The following is a 20,916-nucleotide window of genomic DNA, read 5'->3' on the forward strand; positions in this document are numbered from 1 at the left end:
TCATTTTATGTTGAAGCCTTATCCCTGTGTGACTGTACTTGGCGATAGGGCCCCTGAGGAGGTGATAATGATGAAACGAGGTCCTAAGAGTGGGGCCCTAATCTGATAGGGCTGGTGCCCTTATGAAGAAAGGAAGAAACACCGGAGCTCTGTCTTTGCCAGGTGAGGTCACAGTGAGAATGTGGCCGTCTGCAAGCCAGGGAAAGAGCCCCTCATCAGGAGCCAGACCAGCCAGCTCCTTGATCTCAGACTTCACAGCCTCCAGAACTATGTAAAAATAAATGTTTATTGTTTAAGTTATCCAGTCTGTGGTATTTTGTTAAGGCAGCCTGAGCAGAGTAAGATACTACCTCATTTTGAAGGAAGGTATCTTCCAGTAGCTTCCTGAGAAACAGTCTTGGTAGGTAAAATTTTTGAGGCCTTGAACATCTAAAATATCTTTATCCTCATACTTGTTAGTTTGGCTAAGTGACTAATCTAGGTTAGAAATACTCTTCTTTCAGAATTTTAAACTCATTGCTTCATTATCTTCCAAATTCCTGTATTGCTTTTGAGAAATCCAGATCCATTCTTATTCCTGATATGTAACTGGTTTTTCTTCTTAGTTATATGTGGACATCTGTTTTCATCAGTGTTGCTGGGCCCTCAGTGGGTTTCATTCTGGAAACTCATGTCATTTAGTACTCAGAAATTTCACAAGTGATTTCCTCATTTCTATTTCTTCTTTCCCATTATCTTTATCTTGACCTTCCTAGATTGATTTTCAGTTTTCTTTTCCATCTCTTTGTCTTTTTGTCTATTTTCTGAATTTTATCTTTTAATTGTACTATTGAATGTTTTTTCATTGCTGCTATCATGTTTTTAATATACAGAAGCTCTTTTAAGTTCTGTGATTGTTGCTTTTTATTTTAAAAAAGTGTCCTGGTTTTGTTTCATGAATGCTGTTTCCTCTTGTATCTCTTTAAGGATAATGATAGTAGTTTGTTTTCTCCCTGTCTTGTTTTTGTTTCTTTCAAGTTGCCTTTTTCTGTCTTTTTTTTTCCCCCTCTGTTTTCTCTTGCTAGAAGCTTTCCTTTGGTCTCTAGGAATTCTCGTTGCTCTGCTCCCGATTGAGAACGGGAGACAAGAAAGCTGACTGGAAGATCCAACTGTGGAATTGGGGCTTGTCCACAAAGGGCTTCGCCGTAAGCGGATCTGGATCTCCTGTGTGTTGGGAGAACTCTTCTGTTAGTATCTTCGGTTCTTTCCTCTTGGGCTGATCTCGTACCCAAAGAGTATTCTTCTAATTTCCTGTCTGGAGTGTAAAAGTCCAGTTTTGGGAGTCAAATGAGTGTTCAAGAGAACTTTAGGAGAAGCACATATTTCTTACATATTTTCAGTGTGCTCTTCTCAGCTGTGACAATCATCCTTTTGTCCACCCTTCATTTTACCTTCCAAGAGAGGAAACCTCCTTTCTTTAACCTGAATTGGGGAGGGACATTTACCTATGGAATAGACTGGAAACTAACTGCCTCTTAAACCAATTTTACACGGTTCTTATTTTAGACTACCCTCTTGTATATCAAGAGATACCTAGTGCTGACCTATCCCTGAACCTTTTGAAGATTCTGTGGTATAAATTGGGTTTCTTCTTTGCTTTCCTCACTCTTAGCCTAGGACTCAATTTTCTTAGACCTGCTAAGTCAGTCACCACTTGAACATATTCTTCCCAGCTTCTAAACCTCTGTTTATCTTTTCTATGTTTTTGTTCCCACTGTTTTTGTTGGTCAAGCCTCTGTTTCTTTCTCCATATATAAATTTATGTTTACTATAGTTTTAGTGGGGTTTGAGAGGGAGTGAAATTAAGTATGTTCATTCTGCCATTTTAACCTAGTAGCTGCCGTATATTTCTTTTTCTTTTTTTTTTTTTTTTTGAGACAGGGTCTCACTCTTGTTACCTAGAGTGCAGTGGCATCATCATAGCTCACAGCAATCTCAAACTGCTGGGCTCAAGTGATCCTCCTGCCTCAGTCTCCCAAGTAGCTGGGTCTACAGGCATGCGCCACCACACCTGGCCGATTTTTCTGTTTTTAGTAGAGACAGAGTCTTGCTCTAGCTCAGACTGGTCTCCTCCTGAGCTCAAGTGATCTTCCTGCTTCAGTCTCCCAGAGTGGTAGGATTACGGGTGTGAGCCACCATGCCAGGCCCATATATTTCTTAAAATGAAATTTTGAGGTATTTGTGGAGCTCTTGAAGCGATTCCAGGTTCTTCTGTAGGCCAAAGTTAAGAGACATTGGACCTCGACAGACTGATCTTGCTTTTGGCTGGATTTTATCTGACTGAATGGGACCCAGACTGAATTTATCAGCTTCTCCCTCAACCTGTTCGCCTTTCAGAATTCCCAATCTCAGTAAATGAAATCCCCATTCACCTCTTGACAAAAATGCAAATCAGTAATGTCACTCTTCTGTTTAAGATCCTTCAGGAGTTTCCCATTGTTCATAGAATAAAAATCAACATCATATACTTGGTTTGTTGGGCTCTACATGATTTTGCCCCAGACTGTTTCACTGGCCTCCTGTCTCTGCACTTACTTCCTTGCCCCCTGTGCTTCAGCGAAGGGGCCTCCCTTTCAGATAGTTGAAGTAGAACTGCTTTCTTCTTCAAGGGCTTTTGGGTCTGTGGTTTCATTTGCTTGAAATGCTAATACCTACATTTCCCTCCCCAACTACCATACTCCTAGCTGTAGTCATGCCCAAGCCCAAGTCCATTGCTTATTAAATGCTCTCACGACATTCCATACTGCTTCTTTATAGCATTTATCAGAATTGTTCTAAATTAGTTGTATACTGACTATATGGTATTTGACCCCACTAAGTTTAAGTTCTGTGAGTCCAGTGACCCGGTTTGTGTTGTTCATTGTTATATCCCAGGCTTGAGTACAGTGCTTTACATACAGTAAATAAATGGTTACTGAATTAAACAAAAAACAAGGAGAAGCTTTATTGATATGCTAGAAAAAATTCCTAAATTACACATTAGAATAACTAAATTCTAAGATAACTGTGCTAGGTGGGTCACTTTGAGAAAATATTTTATAATTCTGAGTCTCATTTTATTAATCTGTGAATTGAGGAAGTGTGATTTATTGATTTCTAAGGTATCTTTCAACTCTACATCATTTCCTAAAAGACTTCCCTATTTCCCTTCTATGCATTTCTTTTCCTGTTGCCCTTTATTTTTATTTCTTCTCCTACCTGATACTCATTCATCTCTTCTTTCTTGTATTCACTCTTTTCTCTTTATTCTCTGTAACGTGAATATATCCCTTGATATCTGAATTCTTACTATCCAAATATTTGCTGTAATGACTTGGAAATTTTTACCCTTAATTGACTATTCAAATTAAAGTATTACTAAAAGAAACCCACGTATGTATTCTGGCCAAAAACATAAGTTGCAAATGAATGTAGATGAGAGAATATAGTGTAGACTTATTCCACTATCAGCTGTTTTCCCGATAGGATTGTTTTGTGATTACATATTTAAAGGTTTTTATGGAGTCATAATATCTTCTAACATAATGGAAAAGGCCGTGAAAAGTAAATGAGCCTAAGAGGATAAGAAAAATGCTTACCTCGAAGAAAAAATAGAAATGAAAAGGTTAATGAGAGACAAATGACAAAAAGATGAAAGAAATAAACTTGGCCATGCATATGTCCCTATGCATATGATTTATCGATTTCTGATAAAAATAAAATTATGATAATGGTGTTAGTTTTAGAAAGCCTGGTAGTTAATTTTATTTTGTTAAGTTTTATTGCATTCATTATGTATTTTTAACATTATTGTTTACCTTACAGTACATGTTTGTAATGTAGAAGGGATTGTAACTTGTATCTAATACTCTATCTATATTGTATGTAAACATATCCACTAACAAGTTCATTAAATATTAAATGACTTTGTATTGGTATTTTTACTTTAGAACTTTTTGATGGATTATATATAGAGATTTAAGAATACTTAATAGCGGGGCATGGTGGCTGGTGCCTGTAGTCCTAACTACTCCAGAGGCTGAGGCCAGAGGATCCCTTGAGGTCAGGAGTTCAACACCAGTCTGGGCAACTTAATGAGACCCTGTCTCTAAAAAACTAAAAAGCCTAGTGTGGTCATGTACCCTGTAGTCCCAGGCTGAGGTGGGAGGATCACTTGGGCCCAGGAGTTCAAGGCTGCAGTGAGCTATGATTGGGCTGTGCCATTGTACTCCAGCCTGGGCATCAAAGCGAGACAGTCTCTTAAAAAAAAAGGAGTGCTCAATTATAATTGAGAGTTTTCAGTGGGCTCAAACTAATTTTTTTTTCCATTTGAAATCATAGAATACAGTCTCCTGTTAAGTGAAAATTTGCCATTCATTGCATTTTCAGGAGTGAGTAAGAGGGATGTCTGTTCTATTTGTGTTAATTGTGTTGAAGAGAAAAAGCTAAATGCTTCCTTTACTGCTTTTATAACCTCATATTCTAGGTGTTTGTTCCCTCCCACTCACTTGAGGTCAGGGGTTTTTGGTAAAAAGAAAGATTTTTCACTTCTGACGTAAGTCAGCTAAGTTGTGTGAGGGCCGAATTCATTGAATTGGGTTGTCTGCTTGCCAGTGAGTGACGATAGGGTTCTTCAGAGAAGCTGTGTTATCTATCTCCTTGATGGTTTTCACTGTAAGCTCAGTGATATGTGATTCAAACCAGTTACAATTCAGAAAAGATGAATATTTAGCTCTGGATTCTATTCCAGTTGATACTATGAAGAGAGGTAGAACTATTAAAGATTTTTAATGCTGCCAGACTCTTGACAATTTTTACTTTTAATGCAGTCTGTCTTCTTCTGCTTTCTTAGGTAGAGAGATAATGTCACAGTATTGGCTATGTAACCCATTGCTAAAAGCTCAAAACTGATTTCTCAGTAGTGATAAACTATTCACTTTCTCCCCTTTCCACTAAGAATCATGTTCCTTTAAAAGCTCTAATTCTTTCCCCACAGCAGCTGCCCCTAAAGGAAAGTGATGAAATTCTATTCAAAAGGAGGCAAACGTGAAGGAATATATATTAATGTAGGAAGAAGTACTAAATATATCAAAAGAAATGTACACTAAATGGTGTTTGAGATTCATTCTTAGTATAGTTCATTTTTCTACCAGTAACAAAAATATAAGCCATGAAGAAGATCTTGAGTTTTGATCATTTGATAATGTAACACTGTCGTCATATTTTAAGCACCAGACTAGTATTTTCTTACACTTTTCTTAAAGTAAAATACCTGACTATTTAAGGAAAACTTTCATATAGGCTTTTTTTTCCTACTGAGACTTAGTATATAAGTGAATTATTTTGAGTATTTTGTATTTTTCTGTTTAGATAAAGAGGTTTAGTATTAACTGTAGGTCTGACTAGTCTGTTGGGGTTGAAGAGCGGCTGTGATGGACTGCTGTCTTATCAGTGGCATCATTTGTCTCATTTCGTCCGCTTATCTCGCCCATAGAGCTGCTTAAGCAGTGCTTGGTCCAGTGTAGGGACTATGGGAGTTATTGCTGCTGCTGCTGCTGTTTTTCTTTTTTGTTGTTGTTGTTCATTTGTTTGTTTGTTTTTGAGGGACAGGGCCTGTTGCCCAGGCTGGAATGCAGTGACTTTTCACAGGCATGATCATAGCACACGATAGCCTCGAACTCCTGGACTCAAGAGCTCCTGCATCTTCAGCCTCACAAGTAGCTGGGGCCACAGGCACACGCCACTAATCCTGGTGGAATTTACTCTTTCTAATACGTGTGTAAAAAGTGGAAGAAAACCGTATGATCTGCTCTGCCTGCATTTCATGACACGTGTTATCAGGGCAGTGCAGGTAATAGAATCAAACTAACATGAGCCCTTCTGTGAAGAGAAGTCTTACCTTTATCAAACATTGCATTATCTACTATAAATAAGTCACGCTTTCAAGAAACTTATTACTTTGTTACCAGATAACTCACTCTGCCCTGCCATAGAGCAAAGTTAGAGCCTCCTTGCTGAGTTGTGGTGCCGCTGAGACTGAGAGGGAAGCAGCAGAGGGGCTCTTTGCACATGTTAGACCAAAGGAAATCACTCACCAGAAAGAAGTGTCACGTCATCTCCTTCTCTTAACCAGGGCGATGGTGAGTGTGTAGATTTGCTCAGTAGACACCAGTGATCAAGTAGCATGGAAATCAATCCTCTGTCATTGAGAAGGAAACTAAAATAGTTAAAAGATAAAATGTAAATTCATTTCAACAAATAGCTATGGTCTCAGAGTGAATTTATGATAATATAAGGATTAAGCATATTTCCATAAAGGCAAACATGTCTGACCTAATGGCTTCATATCTTAAACATTACTGAATCACTTACTACTCAGTGTCCTTATTATTCATAAAGGTGAGTGTGGCCATATTTAAATCTACGGGGGCCATTGATTCCCAGGAACGATACTATAATTTGATCGCCTAAATGTTCATTGTATGTCAGGACAAAACAAAGTTCACAGGCAATACATGTTGAGTGTTTATGAGTCTGAGAAAACTTGTGTGTATGTGCTGCTGAAGCGGGCACTATCTGAGAAAACTTTTGTTGATTGTTCTGGAAACAGGGTATTTTCTGACATTTTGACAGAATATGGAGGATGGGAAGGTAATGAAAGGGATAAAATAAATAAAATTAAACTTTATTTTAATGACCTGACTGGGTTTGCCTTTCCCTTCTTTACTTTAAGGATGAAAGAAAGTGACTTAGTTGATGGCAGCTACACTCGATCTTAAGTAGACAGCATTAATACGTTTATAAAATAATTTGATCATATATTTCCAGTATATCGTGGGCTGCTCCTCAGCAGCATGTTACAGTTATTGGCATGGTTAAGAATCATCTCCGTGCAGCAACACTAACATTATTTCTCCTACTGTGGCAGAAATCGCCTATAGAAGATAGCCAAGAGTATGCCATATTTTTAAAGCTGTATGGCAGGGGCAAGGATTGTATCGTTTATTAGAAAAATAAAGAATTGCTTTTTAAAAATGTAGCTTGTTAATTGGCCTTTTAATATGGTATTAAACATGACCATCTTTTAAAACTGTTTTAAACATTTTAGTGAAAAGAAAAATAGCGCCTTGTGTATTTAAAGTAATTAATGTTTTTAGTAATCTTAGGTAGCAGTGTCTGTTCTAACACGTCTACTGTCACACTAGAAAAAAAATTTTTTCTCCTTGGTGTTCATGTTGTTTTATCTGGAAAATAGAATAAAAACTTCAGAAACAAAACGATCCTTTCTAATTTAATGAAAAACAAAGTTGATTGACTTGTATTCATTTAGAATTGTTTTTAGAATTAATTTGTCAACATTAATTGTAACAATAAGAACATCAGTAAGTAAGATTTTCGTGAACCAGCTGTAGGATTTTGCCCACGTTTTGCTTCATAAGGCCACGGGCTCAAAACTAGCACGAGTTAAAATACAACTCACATGACAGTTAATGTGTTAAAGTTATTTAGATGTTTTTACTTCTATAATAAAGTAGTAACTCTTAATTCTGAGCCTTTATAAAGTAATATTTGCATTTTGACTTTGGGTTCAGAACCAAAACAAGTCTGGTCATTGAAATTTCAGAGTAAGGAAGAATTTGCAATTTCTAAGCCAAGTCAGCTCTGGTGAAGGAATAAAATCATACTTACAGACACCCAAAAATATAGGTCTGTCTTTCCACAACAGTTCAGACTTGTGCAGTTTATACCAATTATTTGCTGGGAATGTGTTTCTCTTTTAATGTATTAAAACCTCCCCCTAAATAGATGTATTTCCCAAAACGATGTTGTTGTTTTCTTTTTCCTTTTTTTAGGCTGGCACTAAGAATAGTTGAAAGGCTCTTCAGACTGAATGAAACATTAGGGTTTGTGTTAAGCAGGAAGATTTTCTCTACAGAATCCTTCTATAAAGCTTGCTCTGGAAGGCAGCAAATAGGCTCAGGATTTTACCAATTGCATTTAACTTACAATGTTGGAATTTTTAAAAACGTGGCTAGTAAATGACTGATTCAAAGGCAACTCAGATGAACTTCTAAAGAGCTGTAATATACAAATAAAAATTCCCACAATTTTTTCTTTGACATTCTCCATATTTTGGCCATAGGTTTGTTATTTTCCTTTCTCTTTTATCCCTATTTCTGCTTCCAATCAGATCCCTTTGTTTACTCTTCTGCTGTAAATTTTTTGAGATACTTTCTTAAGTCTGGAAGAGGCAAGTTGCTTATCCTCTAAGAGAAAATGTGTTGAGAGACACACACACACACACACACACGCACGCACGCACGCACGCACGCGCACACACACACACACACACACACACACACTTTCCAGCTAATGGAATTTCCACCCCTGTCGTATCATTTTGGTTCATATTCTTGGTCAAGTGATAGGAGGACAGGCCATGATACTCCTTTTTCCCCCAATGCTTATAAGGAAGGGTTAACACAAGAGAGGTCCACTGTTATTATTGTTGTTCTTGTTTCCTTGCCAACTAGTTAGCAAATTTATATTAGCATTTGAAGGGGCCCAAAGTTTAGACTTACTAGTAGCTTAAATGACTTAGTGTTCTGAATGCTGTTTTGAAATTGTTTGGAAATAATGAATTGCATGGAACCCTTCAAATGAGCTTCTCTTTTAGATTTTCTTTCTTCCCTTTTTGAAAACCACCTGTGTTGGACTTCCTTGATAAAACTAAAGCAGAATTACAGTTATATAACCTATTTTATAAGCATTTATCAATTTGTATTTGTATTAATTGCTCTTTTATTCTCTTATCTCTGTTGTGTTATTCTTATACCACAGACAACTGGAGAGTTACCAGTTCCCATGATTCCTATTTCCAAATCTGGCTCACATAGTCTCTTTCTTACCATTTCCATTGTTGCCAGTTTAGTTCAGACCCTAATCATCCCTTGACCAGGCCGTTACATTAGTCTCCCATCCATTGTTAAGACCTCTAATCTTTTCCCCCACTTATTTCATCTTATAAACTAGTATTGCCAGAATTTCTTAGAATCCTTCACTGGCCTACTATTGCCTAGGCAGTGGTTTTTAACATATGATCTGTGGAACCTTAGCTCCCCAGGACCTCCTGATCTGATAGTTTAAAGGTATTTTTGTAATAAAACTGAAAGGCAAATTATGGTTATTCAGTCTTGGTTATATAGCAGACATTTTCTGGAAAAAGAAAGACATAAACCTATCACTTCAGGGGAAACAGCAAACAGTATTTATTGCTAATGACAAACTTGAAGACTACAAGCAAAAATTAGAATTTTGGAAAGCTGACATCTGGCACCTTGAGATTGACAGCTTCCCAGTAGTGCTTAAAGTCTCTCCTGATGAGATCAAGACTTTTCCGAAGATTGATGAAGGTGATTTTTTTGATATTGTATGGTGAAAAGTGTCAACATTTGGAAGATCTGCAAATCTGAGTGAACGAGTATCTTCTAAGTGATCAGTGCATGATGTTTATAAAGTCATGCATATGGAGTAAAAGATCCACTCGAAGGACAAAGTGGACCATGATTTTTAATGTAACAGAATATGAAAGGTTCATTGTGATTTCAGATTACTAACTTTTAAAAGGCAACTGTTGGTCAGGTTCTGGTGTAGTGTTAAAGAATATCCATAATTATATGAAAATACTATTAAAATACTCTTCACTCTTCCAACTAAATGTCCATGAGTCCAGATTTTCTTCATACACATATATATCAACCAGAAAAATATAAAGCAATAGATTGAATATAGAAACCGATATAAGAACCCAATTTTCTACTCAGCCAGACTTTGAAGAGATTTGCAAAAATGTGCAATAGTGTTATTACAATTTTTTTTGTTTTCGAAAATACATTTCTTTAAAATTGTGTTATTTATATTAATATGCAATAGTTGTGTTGTTCTTATTGTTAAATGAAAACATAATTTAAAAAAATTCTGTTTTAATTTCTAATATGGTAAATATTGATATAACCCACATAAACAAAAAATCTTTTAAGTCCTTAATAATTTTAAAGAGTCTAAAAGGATCCCGAGATCAAAAAATTTGAAAACTGCTGGTCTACAGAATAATATTCTGTTTTGGAGACATGCTTTCCAAAGAGATCTTTTGACTTACCTCTGATTCTTTTTAATGTTTCTGAAATTATTTAATTTTTATAATGAGGGCAGCATTCAATGTCCTTAGTATCCTCATAGGACTAGGACAGAGCAAATCTAAAATTGTTTCCAATTTTGCTATTAAGATTCCTCGTTGTGATTCTAAGTTAGTTATCTTTTTCTCTAGTGAATTTTAGATACTAAAAATAATTGGAAGTCAGAAAATAGAAGTAAGTCACTAGAGCAAAAAATAAAGATTAATAGAACTGGTAAGGTGAAATGGGGCAAAAATCTGAGCTTGTCCTGTTAATATAGTCACGGTATATGAGCCGTGCTTCATGGAAATGAGGACATAATAGAATGAATAAATTAAATCTATAGATTATTTTAAAATCTTATTTTATTGCTTAAAATACCTTTGAAACCTTAACCCAGAAGTGCCAAAAAGGAACAAAAACCAGCACTTATTTTTTTCTTCCTGTTTTCCTTGGTATATATTCTGATAAAATGATCAAAAAGTGGGCATTAGGAGAAAAAAAATCCCACAAAGCTGTAAAATCTATAGGATGGCTAACCAATATCTCAATTTAGACAGAATTTTAAAAAACGTGGAAGTGTTGCTCCCTATTTCATTGCTCAGTGTTTCATCCTGCATTTAGCACTAGAGAGGGGTGGTTCCAGGTCCCAAAGTGCTTTTTGAAACATTTGTCTTGTTTTCTCAATACCGTGAAGAAACCAGACCAAAGTTCAGGTTAGACAAAGGGAGAGCATTAGACCACAGAGAGAGGAGAATTTAGGTTTTCTTAAATTCCGTGTTAATATAGATTTATATTTTATCAGGAAACCTGGGTTATACTATAAACGTGGTATCTTATATTCTAACTTTTGTGGGCGGGATCTGTCAGTGTGTTCTTGCTGTAGTATGGATCATAACATTACAGTGCACAGTTTAGGTAACCCATGGCTAACTTATGTAATAAAGTTAGTCATTTGAAAGAAAACTTGTCTGGGCCACAAAACCACCGTATTTCCACATAAATTAGGTACATCCCTTTCTGTTGATGTCACCTTGGGTATTTGACTCTAAAAATAGGCCTACATTGTGGTAAAAATCTACCTTGCATTTTTGTCCAGATTGAGTGAGAAAATCAGTTTTGATATAGCTTTTAAGTATAGACAAGAGTATCCTATACGTGCACAAAAGTGATAAAAGTCAGTTTCTTTAAAGCTTTTTGATAATTTTGAGAAATTTTGAAGTCAAAAGAAAACTTGAGAATGCTTTAAGATGGAAGGAAGAGCTGGGTTGGGGGGATCACTGGCGTGGAGCGGAGACGCTGCAGACGCAGCAGGTGCTGCGCTCATGGCGGGGGATGGACAGAAGCAGAAAAATAAGGGGGAATAAGAAAAACCAGAAAACTTCTACGAATTAGTAATGTGTCTAGCCAAGCCTTAGTAACCTCTTTGGGTCTTGGACCTTGAATTATCTTTGGGGGAGATGATAAACTCCCAAAACATGCAGAACACACGTTTAGATAGAGAGGACAGAAAGTTAAGCCGGAAGAAATAATGAAGATAACGTAATACCGGATATGTAAGGGAGCCCACGAAGAGAGACCTGTGTAGTCCTGCAAAGAGAGGGTGTAAGCACTGACTTGCTGCTTCCTTTCTGCAGAACGCTAGCTATAATTATGCAGATTTGGGTAATTATAGTATAAGACATCTAAACCGTTGGGATTTACTTGAAGTCAATCCCAGTAATACTGGTCATCCTGTGACAAAGACAAGAAGTCTGCAGAAAGCAAAGATTCTGTAAAACACCTGATAGATAAGTGTCATAGTGTCGCTTACGATTCACAACTCTCCTGCCCTCATGGCTGTTTGCTTTCTAATGTCTTCAGTTTGAGTTGCTCCCCTAGCGTAATAACTAAATAGTAATAGATAATGCATTTTAAGTAATCCCTACAGTATATTCCTGAGAGGAATTAGTCCTTCGTGGCTAAAGAACTTTTAATATATATTGAATGGTTGCAAAAGCCTTATTTAATGGATCCAATGTGCACTTTTTATTAAGATAATGTTCCAAGTTTCACAATAGCCCAAATAAGTGAATAGTTCAAATCAAAAAAATTTAAAGTAACAAAGATGTTAGTAACCACTTGGTATTTTATGAGGAAACGAGACATTTAGGAATTGCTGAGACATTTTGCTTTCATATTTGGGACCTCTACCCCAAAGGGACGTGATGGTAGTACGTGTCTATCTTTCCTTGAGAAGATTGTTTTCTATGTTTTTAATAAGATCCTGCTGGCCTCTAGCGGTCATATGATGCTATTGTTTAAACATTTCCAGTTTTTAGGAGGGTAAAGCCGTTCTGAAGGCACAGTCTGCCAGTCACTTCACTCTCATTCTCAAAGTGTACATGGAACATCATCTTCCTCCTAAAAATTAGAGGCTGTATTTTTTGTTCCTGTGTCTGGTTCCCCCATACCTCTATATCGCGAATGATGTTGTTCTAGCCCTGAAGCAGCCTCCCGTCATTTTAGTGCGTGTACACAGCAGTTATTACTGTGTCAGGTTTGTGCTAACAGTTCTTCCCAGGGATGTCAGCCCTCTTCTCTGCAGACTGTAGGGCCATTTTTGCCTTGTTCTGTACATGACAGTTTTTATTTTCTTAAGAGGAAGTTTTCAGTTTACTAATGAGATTCGTGTTTAGATTCACCCCTTTATTAATTTGATTTTGAAAAATCTTACATTTGAAATTGATAATGATTTGTTACTTTTGTTTTTCTCTTTTGTCACACAGATGTGAAGGGGCCACCTACCCACCGTCTGTCTTGCGGCCAGTCCCCCTACACCGAGACGACAACATGGGAGCGGAAGTACTGCATCCTCACAGACAGCCAGCTGGTTTTGCTCAACAAGGAGAAGGAGGTGAGATAGATGTTAATGAGGAAAGTTACTTTCCTTTTCTGAGTAAATTCCTAGAATTGCCTCGTTTTTATTTTCATTTTGATAAGTTGCATTGTAAAAATAGAGGCTTGATAAGTGATAAATTGTAGATAAGTCTAAAGGGTTGTCAGTGTCATAAAGACATTATGCTATTGCTATGAAGGGGTGACTTTCACAAGATGGGGTGGATTTTTACTAAGGAACAAAGGAAGAGATATTGAGTCAAGTTGAGGAATGTGGAGTGAAAAGAGGTTAGATTGTATACATCTGGCTCTGAAAATGATCTAAGGTGGCTATTGGAGATGATACTAGTCTAATTTTTAGCAAAAACAAGTGGCATTAATTGGAATAATTGAAAGAAGTTTAATGAGGGGGTTATTTACAGATCATGGGTGGCATAAAGGCCCCACGAAAGGGTAGGGAAGCACCCAGAACTAGCAACAGCAGAAAGCAGTGATCACCTTAGATCTTCAGGACAAGGGAAGGAAGCAATGTTTCTGGAACCTAGAGAAAAGGGAGGTAAGGATCCACAGATGAGAATTAAGAAATGTGTTTCCTGTTCATTGCTTCTTCTGGATTCGTTCTTCAGGAAGGATGACTTACTGAATGGATATTCTACCTACATCTTTCTAGTTACTGATATGTTTTTGCACGAGAGGGCTGTGTGACGGTTGCTGTGGTTATACACAAAAGAACACAGCCCCTACCAAAGCAAAAATGGCCAATAGGGAGGAGGTAAGAGAGAATAAACACCCCAACTCTCTCCTCTAACCTTCTGATTTCTTGCCAGGGTTACCTATTGGCCAAACCTAACTTGAAGCAGGAAAAGATTGCTTTTGATGTGTTCTGTAGAGGTCAGCCTCCTGAAAACACGTAGCAAGGGAGAGAAGCAGGGCAGAGAGTAGAGGAGATCTGGAGAGGTAGACAGAATGCAACCAGCACAGACTTCTCGTTCTAGGTACTCTTTCTCATTCCTCTAAATTAAGAGCCTCTTAAACTTACCACATACTATTCCTACTTTACTCCTCAGACTATTACAGTTTACAAGACCTTCCGTATCCAAATCATTCATTTGCTTCCTGGTGTTTAATCAAATTGTTGATGTAATTCTGGTTTGGTAGGGCCATAGAACCATCCTACCCCAATCTCTACCACATAAAAAAATAAGAGTGTGACCTTGACAAAGAAGAGGGTTAACGAGAGGGAAGGAGAAAAACAGGTCTGATTCAATGAAGGAGAAAGATTAATTGCCAAATGTGTAAATAGTTGCTGCCTCTGATGTCCTCTCTCTTTCTTCTTCAGCCAGCCTGAATCCCATAGTCAATCATTTTAATTACTCCCTTGCATACTGTTTCCTTGCTCTTTTCTTGCTTCATCATACACAGTTGGCAAGGTGATAGCTCATTTAAATCCTCCTCATCGGATCTGCCCTGCCTCCATGCAGCTTATGTGTCTGGAGAAAATCACGCACCGCTCTGGTCTTTGAGCTAATGGCTGCACACCTCACGTGAGCCCTTAATGCTGCTCGGCAATCAAAAACCATTTTGCTAGTTCAAGTACTGCCCCGCTCTCCTGGACTAGAGCTTCTCAGTCTTTCTGTGGCGTGGTACCAGTTGCCGCCCCCCGCCTCATCAAGATCAAGAAAATACAATAAAGTGAATTGTTAAGAAAAATGAAATTTTACAGAACCTAAAAATACAAGCCCAAATTTTTATTAGATTTAACAGACATGAAATTACCATTCAATAAATATACTCAGCACAATCATAATATATGAAAAGAAGGAATATAATTACAAGAATTGTATATATTCTTGGAAAGTAGGCTGTACAATGAGACAAATCCACTGATTACACCAATCCTGCTGGTTCTCAATTTCTGTACTGTTTTGTTTATCACGGAATGATTTTTTCATACTCTTTCCTCTCTCCTCAAACCTCCAGTCTCTTCTTTGTTATCCTCACTTGAGCTGATGACTTTGCTTATTGCTTCACTGAGAAAATGGAAGCACTCGGAAGAGAACATCTGCATACTCCATCACTGTGTCTACCTAACGGCCCCCGTTTCCTTATGCCCTGATTTGCCTCCTTTGTCTGTGGTTGAACTGCCCACTGTCCTATCATCAGCCCCTCTGCTTGGGGCCATTCCGTTACTTTTTGCCTATTCAAGGATTTATCACTGGCAATTCTCCCCTACCTTTTTTTTACATCTGCAGTGTTTTGCTCTCTACCAGATCATTTCCCATCAGCATGCTGTTATTTTCCTCACCTGAAAAAAGAAAAAGGGCTGTATTAACCTCACTTGTGCCTCCAGTTACCACCCCTTTTTCTTTTTCCCTTTATAGCAAAAATTCTTGAACCTTCTAAACTCACTGTCTCTAATTCCTATCCTTTCGTTCTCTCTTAAACGTGCTCCAGTCAGACACTTACCTATATCACTCTGCCAAACTTACTCTTGTTAAGCTCGCTGGCCACCTCCACAGTGCTAAATTCAGTGGCCAATTCTCAGTTCTCATTTTTACTTAATATGTTAGTGGCATTTAATACGTCTGATGACTCATTGCTTCTCCTGAAATCACTGCCTTTACTTGGTTTCCATGACCCTATGCTCTCTTTGTTTTCCTCCTGCCTCTCCGACAGTTCCTTCTAAGTCTCTTTACAGATTTCTCTTCTCCCCAAATCTTAACACGGGAGTGCCACACAGTTCAGTTCTCGGACCTCACTTCCTTAGGGATCTCATCCAGTCTTATGACTTTAAATATCTTCTCATGCTGATGATTCCTGATTTTTTATCTTAAACCTATACATCTCTCTTTTCTGGACTCATACATCCATCTGCCCATTACAGATCTTCACTGGGATATGTAAGAGTCATCTCCAACATGCTCCACGTTGAGGCCCTAATCTTTGCTTCCAAACTTAGCAGCATTCAGTCCCATCTCCGTTAATGGCAACTCCATCCTTCCAGATTTCAAAGCCAAAAACTTCCCCAACTCACTATATTCCAGACATACTGGCTTTGTCACTATTTCTTGAATACATCAGGCATATTCCTCCCTAAGGCCTTACTTAGTCCTGGCTTTTCCTTCTGCATGGAATAGTCTTCCCTGAGATAGTTGCATGGCTCACTTTCTCATCTCCTTCATCTCTTTTCTTACGTTACCATCTACTCAGTAAGGCCAACCCTCACTACCCTATTTAAAATCGCAACTGCTCCCTACATCTCTATCCAGAACTTGTGATTTAATTGCCTGGCTAACCTTTTTTTTTCAATAGCATTTGCCACCTTCCAAAATGCTACATAACTTATTATATTTACTGTCTCTCTTCTTCGACTGGAATGTAAGCTTTGGAGCAAAGACTTTGTCTATTTTGTTCAGAGATGTATCCCCCAGGGCTTAGAACAGTTCCTGACACATAGGAAACTCTCAGTAAGTGTTTGTTTAATTAATGTTGCAAGAGCCAAATTATAAACTTTTATTTCTGAATGTTCATTTCTTTAATAAAAGTTTCAGAGGAGATATCTTCCATTTTTTTCCTGTAATCTACCCGGAACATGAAACTTGATTCCCTATTTTTTTCTAAAATTAGATAATAAAAAGAAGAGAAAAATAATCTATAAGGTGCCTTTCCACAGTTGAATATATGATTCCATCTTTATTTATTGAGCATCTATTATGTATGTAGTATTGCCTTTTTTGCAGAGATGCACTTTTGTTGGGACACACTGAAGTAAATTAAAAGTTATAACCATTTGGAACTTGATAGAGGTGGTAGTTGCAGAACATTGTGAACGTACTAAGTGCGACAGAATTATTCACTTTATAATGGTAAACGATGTTATGTGAACTTTGCCTCAGTAATTTTTTTAAATTATAATATAACCGCAAGGGAAAGATGAACTGAGGTATTGCCTAGGGTAGGTTATGGTTTGGTGTGGAGAATGCCAGAAAAGCTTTTACAGAAAAATTTATGCTTGGGCCATGTCTTGAGCTCCATGACGAATTGGAGCTCACCAGGAGGAAAAGAAGGGAAGGACATTCCATGTGTATATAAGGATACAAAGTTGAGAAACACATCTCTGGCAAACTGCAAAATGTTCAGAGTTCTTGGAGCATAGTCTGCAAAAGGAAAAGTGACAGCTGGCAAGAACCAGACAGTGAAGAGTCTTGAAGGCCATGGTGAGGGATTTGGACTTTATTCTGGAAATGATCTGGACCAAAGACAGGTATCTAACAAGGCAATGACATCATCAGATTTGCTTCTTAGAAAAGTGACTCTGTTGATTATATGGAAAATTGAGTGGAAGGGAGTAGAAGCAAATAGTTGAGTTGGGAGATTACTGCAGCAGACCACGTGAGGAGTGATGCAGGGATAAATTTGCAAAATAGTTTACAAAAACCCTTTAATGCCTCAAGACAAGTGGTTATGTTCTCCCATTATTAAATTAGAAAAATTGAATTAGGTCCCTAGGGAGAAAAAAAATGTGAAACCATTGCTATGCCTCCTACTTGAATGATAAGTTTAGAATTCTCTCAATTTCATTACAGGAAAAGATTGGAAATCCACGTTTTGTGGAAGGGCCACAATATGCTGTGACTCGTCTACCTTTCACCCACACTTAAGAATTATAAGGAGTGTAACTCTTAACCTTGGAATTTTGCATTGAATAATTTAGAATTCCTTGAAATGAGTTTAAGGAATTCCCTGCTAAAATTATCTAAAAAGATTGTTTTGATCATGAGGGTGTTTATTGCTGGGTTAAAAAGGTTAATTAAAAGGATTCTGTAAGGATTTTTTTTTATCCCTGAGACAATGTCTTGCTCTGTTGCCCAGGCTAGAGTACAGTAGTATCCTCATAGCTCACAACAACCTCAAACTCCTACACTCAAGCGATCCTCCTGCCTCAGCCTCTCCAGTAGCTGGGACTAAGGATTTAAACTGAATCCTTAACCAGGCGTTGCTGAAATGTGGGAGGGTTATATTAGTCTAGTATCACTCATGTATTAAGTCAGCATGTAGGGTTTTTTAATGCTGTCTCTTAACTCTGCATATTTCTCGTCAGAATTGGGAAAAAGTCATTTGGAGGATATACATGTGAGTGTTAAATACACCAATTACCAATTTGGGGAATGTGGCAGAAGGGTAGATCTGGGCAGAATGCTGAAAAAGAAGTTTGCCAGGAGTGTCACCTTGAGAGATGACTCACTGGTTCAGTAAACTGCTTCGTGCAGACCGTGCCAAGTAGACATTGTTTATGTGTCATGAAGTGTACTTCCTGCCTGGGTGCCAGGAAAGGCCACACTGGCTTGATACCAGCCAGTTCACAGAGGGCATAGGAGGCCCTTTGATTTCCATTTTGCTTGCAAAGAGATAAGACCAAGTAAACTAGAGATTAAGGAGTTGAGGGAAATGGTAAAGAAGACAAACATGAACCCCTCTGAGGTACAGCCATTATAAAAATACAAAAGAAAGCTAAATTGGTGAGTGTCTTTTGGCAATAATAAGCCATCAGGACAGGGTAGTTTTGACTCCATTTTTCTTAATGCAAACTCTACTTTCTGTATTTGGAATTTTTAAGGCTGGATGCTAGTGTTTGGGCAGCAAGGCATTTAAAAATGATGAAATTTTAAAGTATTTTAAAACATTTTTCTTGCTTTTAGAAGACAGTACTTATACTCAGATATATTGATGAAAACGTGAAACTAGCAGTTAGGCTTTGTGCAAACAGCTAAAAATTAACTTATTTATTGTGGGGTAATCTACCTATGGCATCTTTCATTCAGAACTATTCCCAAGTTATTCAGCAGATACACAATGTGCTCCTCTATATGCATTCACTGTATTAGAAGTTACAAAGAGTAAGACACAGTTCTTAGACAAATAATTTTAAAGTGACATTTGATAAGTAGCACAAGTAAACTAGATAAAGAGAAAGAAATATATTTATTCTGAAGAACCTTGGCCTAAATAAGTATGTCATTAAGATGCTACTGACAATGGGGAATTATCAAAGGAAGTGTAATAAAAGAAGCGACTTGATCAAAGTTATGTGTTATGAAAATATGTAGGACATATTGGAAGAGAGAGAGATAGGAAGGAGACAGACCAATTAGGAGACTACGATTCCTCAGCTCGAAAAACTGGAGTGGGTTCCCAGTGCTCCCTGAATTACGCATGGCCTGGTATTCAGGGCCTCCCAACATGCTCATACTATATTTTGGTATTCTATCCTCCTTCTCCCTCTTAAGAGGCTCTAGCTAAATTGTTCCAAAACAAAACAAAAAAAGTCATATGCTTCATGGCTGATGTTATGCTGTTTCCTTAGTCTAAAATGGCCCCTATCTCCACCTATCAAACATTTATTCATTCATTTGTGGGTTGGAGCTATTTTAAGGTTTAAGAATGAATTGATAAAGCACAGGCTGTTAACTTACATGAAATTAGTTGCATAAACGAGTAATTATAATTCAACATAATAAGCACAGTGGCAGAGAAAGATATGCTATTGGAGGAAACAAGGAAAAGTGTACCTTAACCTTTACTTAGGGGATTGGTGAGGGGGGCAGCGATTCCTAGAAGAGGCAATGCCTATCCTCTTAGAGGAGCCTTAGGATGAATGTGGGTTTACTGGCAGGTACAGAGTAGAAAAGAAAGTGAGGGAAAACATTTCAGGCTGAGAGAACAAAACAGAGTAACAGCATTGAACTATAAAATAGGAAATATGTTAGAGAAATGCAGGCAATTTGGGCTTCGTAGAGTCTGAAGTTGAACACAAAGACAAAGACAGTGGCCAGATTGTGGAAAACCTGGTATACTATGTTAGGGAGCTTGCAGTTTACTCTGTAGGATAGTAGTTTTTAAACCCTCTTTTAGCAGAAGGACACTTTCTTTATGGAAAAGCTTATACAGAAGCTCTATACAACAGAATAACGTTCTAGTTGAAGGAGAGTTATACCTCTCCCACCCCTCACCCTCTACATACTTCCACCAACAAACATATCACTGCCCTTTGAAAACCACTGCTAGAAGAAAGGAGAACCACTGAAGGGCTTTAAGCACCAGAATTATGTGATCATATTTGCATTTTGGAACTACTCTTATAGCTATTTAAAGGATAGGTTTAAGGGGCAGAATGTCGGAGGTAGATTCCAGTGCAGAAACTGTTGCAGGTGTTTGGATAAGAGGTAATAGGAGGCTTTTGGCACCAGCTATGATAGAATGACTGGTACAAGATTAGCCCTCCCACTGTAAGCAACAACAAATAGGCGCCACCATACTTGTGTATGTATGTGTATATATATAGAGAGAGAGACAGAGAGAGAGCATGCACGCATGCACACAACCATTTTCAGGCATTGGACAACAGGCAGCCTAACACCATGGTGGTCCTCATCGTCCCTGGTGTCGATTGGATGCCATTTCCCAGCTACAAGGCAGTAAACTGGAGTCTAGGCCAGAGTACAGTGGTCTCTGCGCTGAGGAGGCAGAGAACAGAATTCTGCATCTGAAGGGGCTGGAATCTGCTGGGCGGGATGCCAGAGAGTCTGTGGCCAAGGGCTGGACTGCACATGTGCGGAGGAAAAACTAATCAGGTTTTCCAGAGAGCAACCGAAATGCCGAGAACAGTAGAGATACTAGTGATCATGCCGAGCAATGACAGGGGCCCGACCCAGCCAGGGAGAGACCGCTTTAAAACTTACTGCCCCAGGAATCCAGCTGACAGACCAGAAAGACCAGACCTCAAAAATGCAGAAATTGAGGATTAGCAAAGCTAGGTGATTTACTTATACCCCCACACTTAGTATTG

At 38.0% G+C, this 20,916-nt stretch overlaps 1 protein-coding gene across 1 annotated transcript in view; it reads left to right on the forward strand.

Annotated features, from left to right (window-relative positions):
* The window catches only part of RASAL2 (RAS protein activator like 2), a 455,850-nt gene that overhangs the window by 198,520 nt on the left and 236,414 nt on the right, over positions 1 to 20,916 (forward strand). The window contains exon 2 of the mRNA XM_012646543.1: positions 12,962 to 13,089. Within this exon, the coding sequence (XP_012501997.1) occupies positions 12,962 to 13,089 (128 nt within the window). The remainder of the gene's footprint in view (positions 1 to 12,961; positions 13,090 to 20,916) is intronic.

The sequence above is a fragment of the Propithecus coquereli genome, unplaced genomic scaffold, assembly GCF_000956105.1.
Source record: "Propithecus coquereli isolate 6110/MARCELLA unplaced genomic scaffold, Pcoq_1.0 Scaffold246, whole genome shotgun sequence".
In the NCBI taxonomy this organism is placed as follows: Eukaryota; Metazoa; Chordata; class Mammalia; order Primates; family Indriidae; genus Propithecus; species Propithecus coquereli.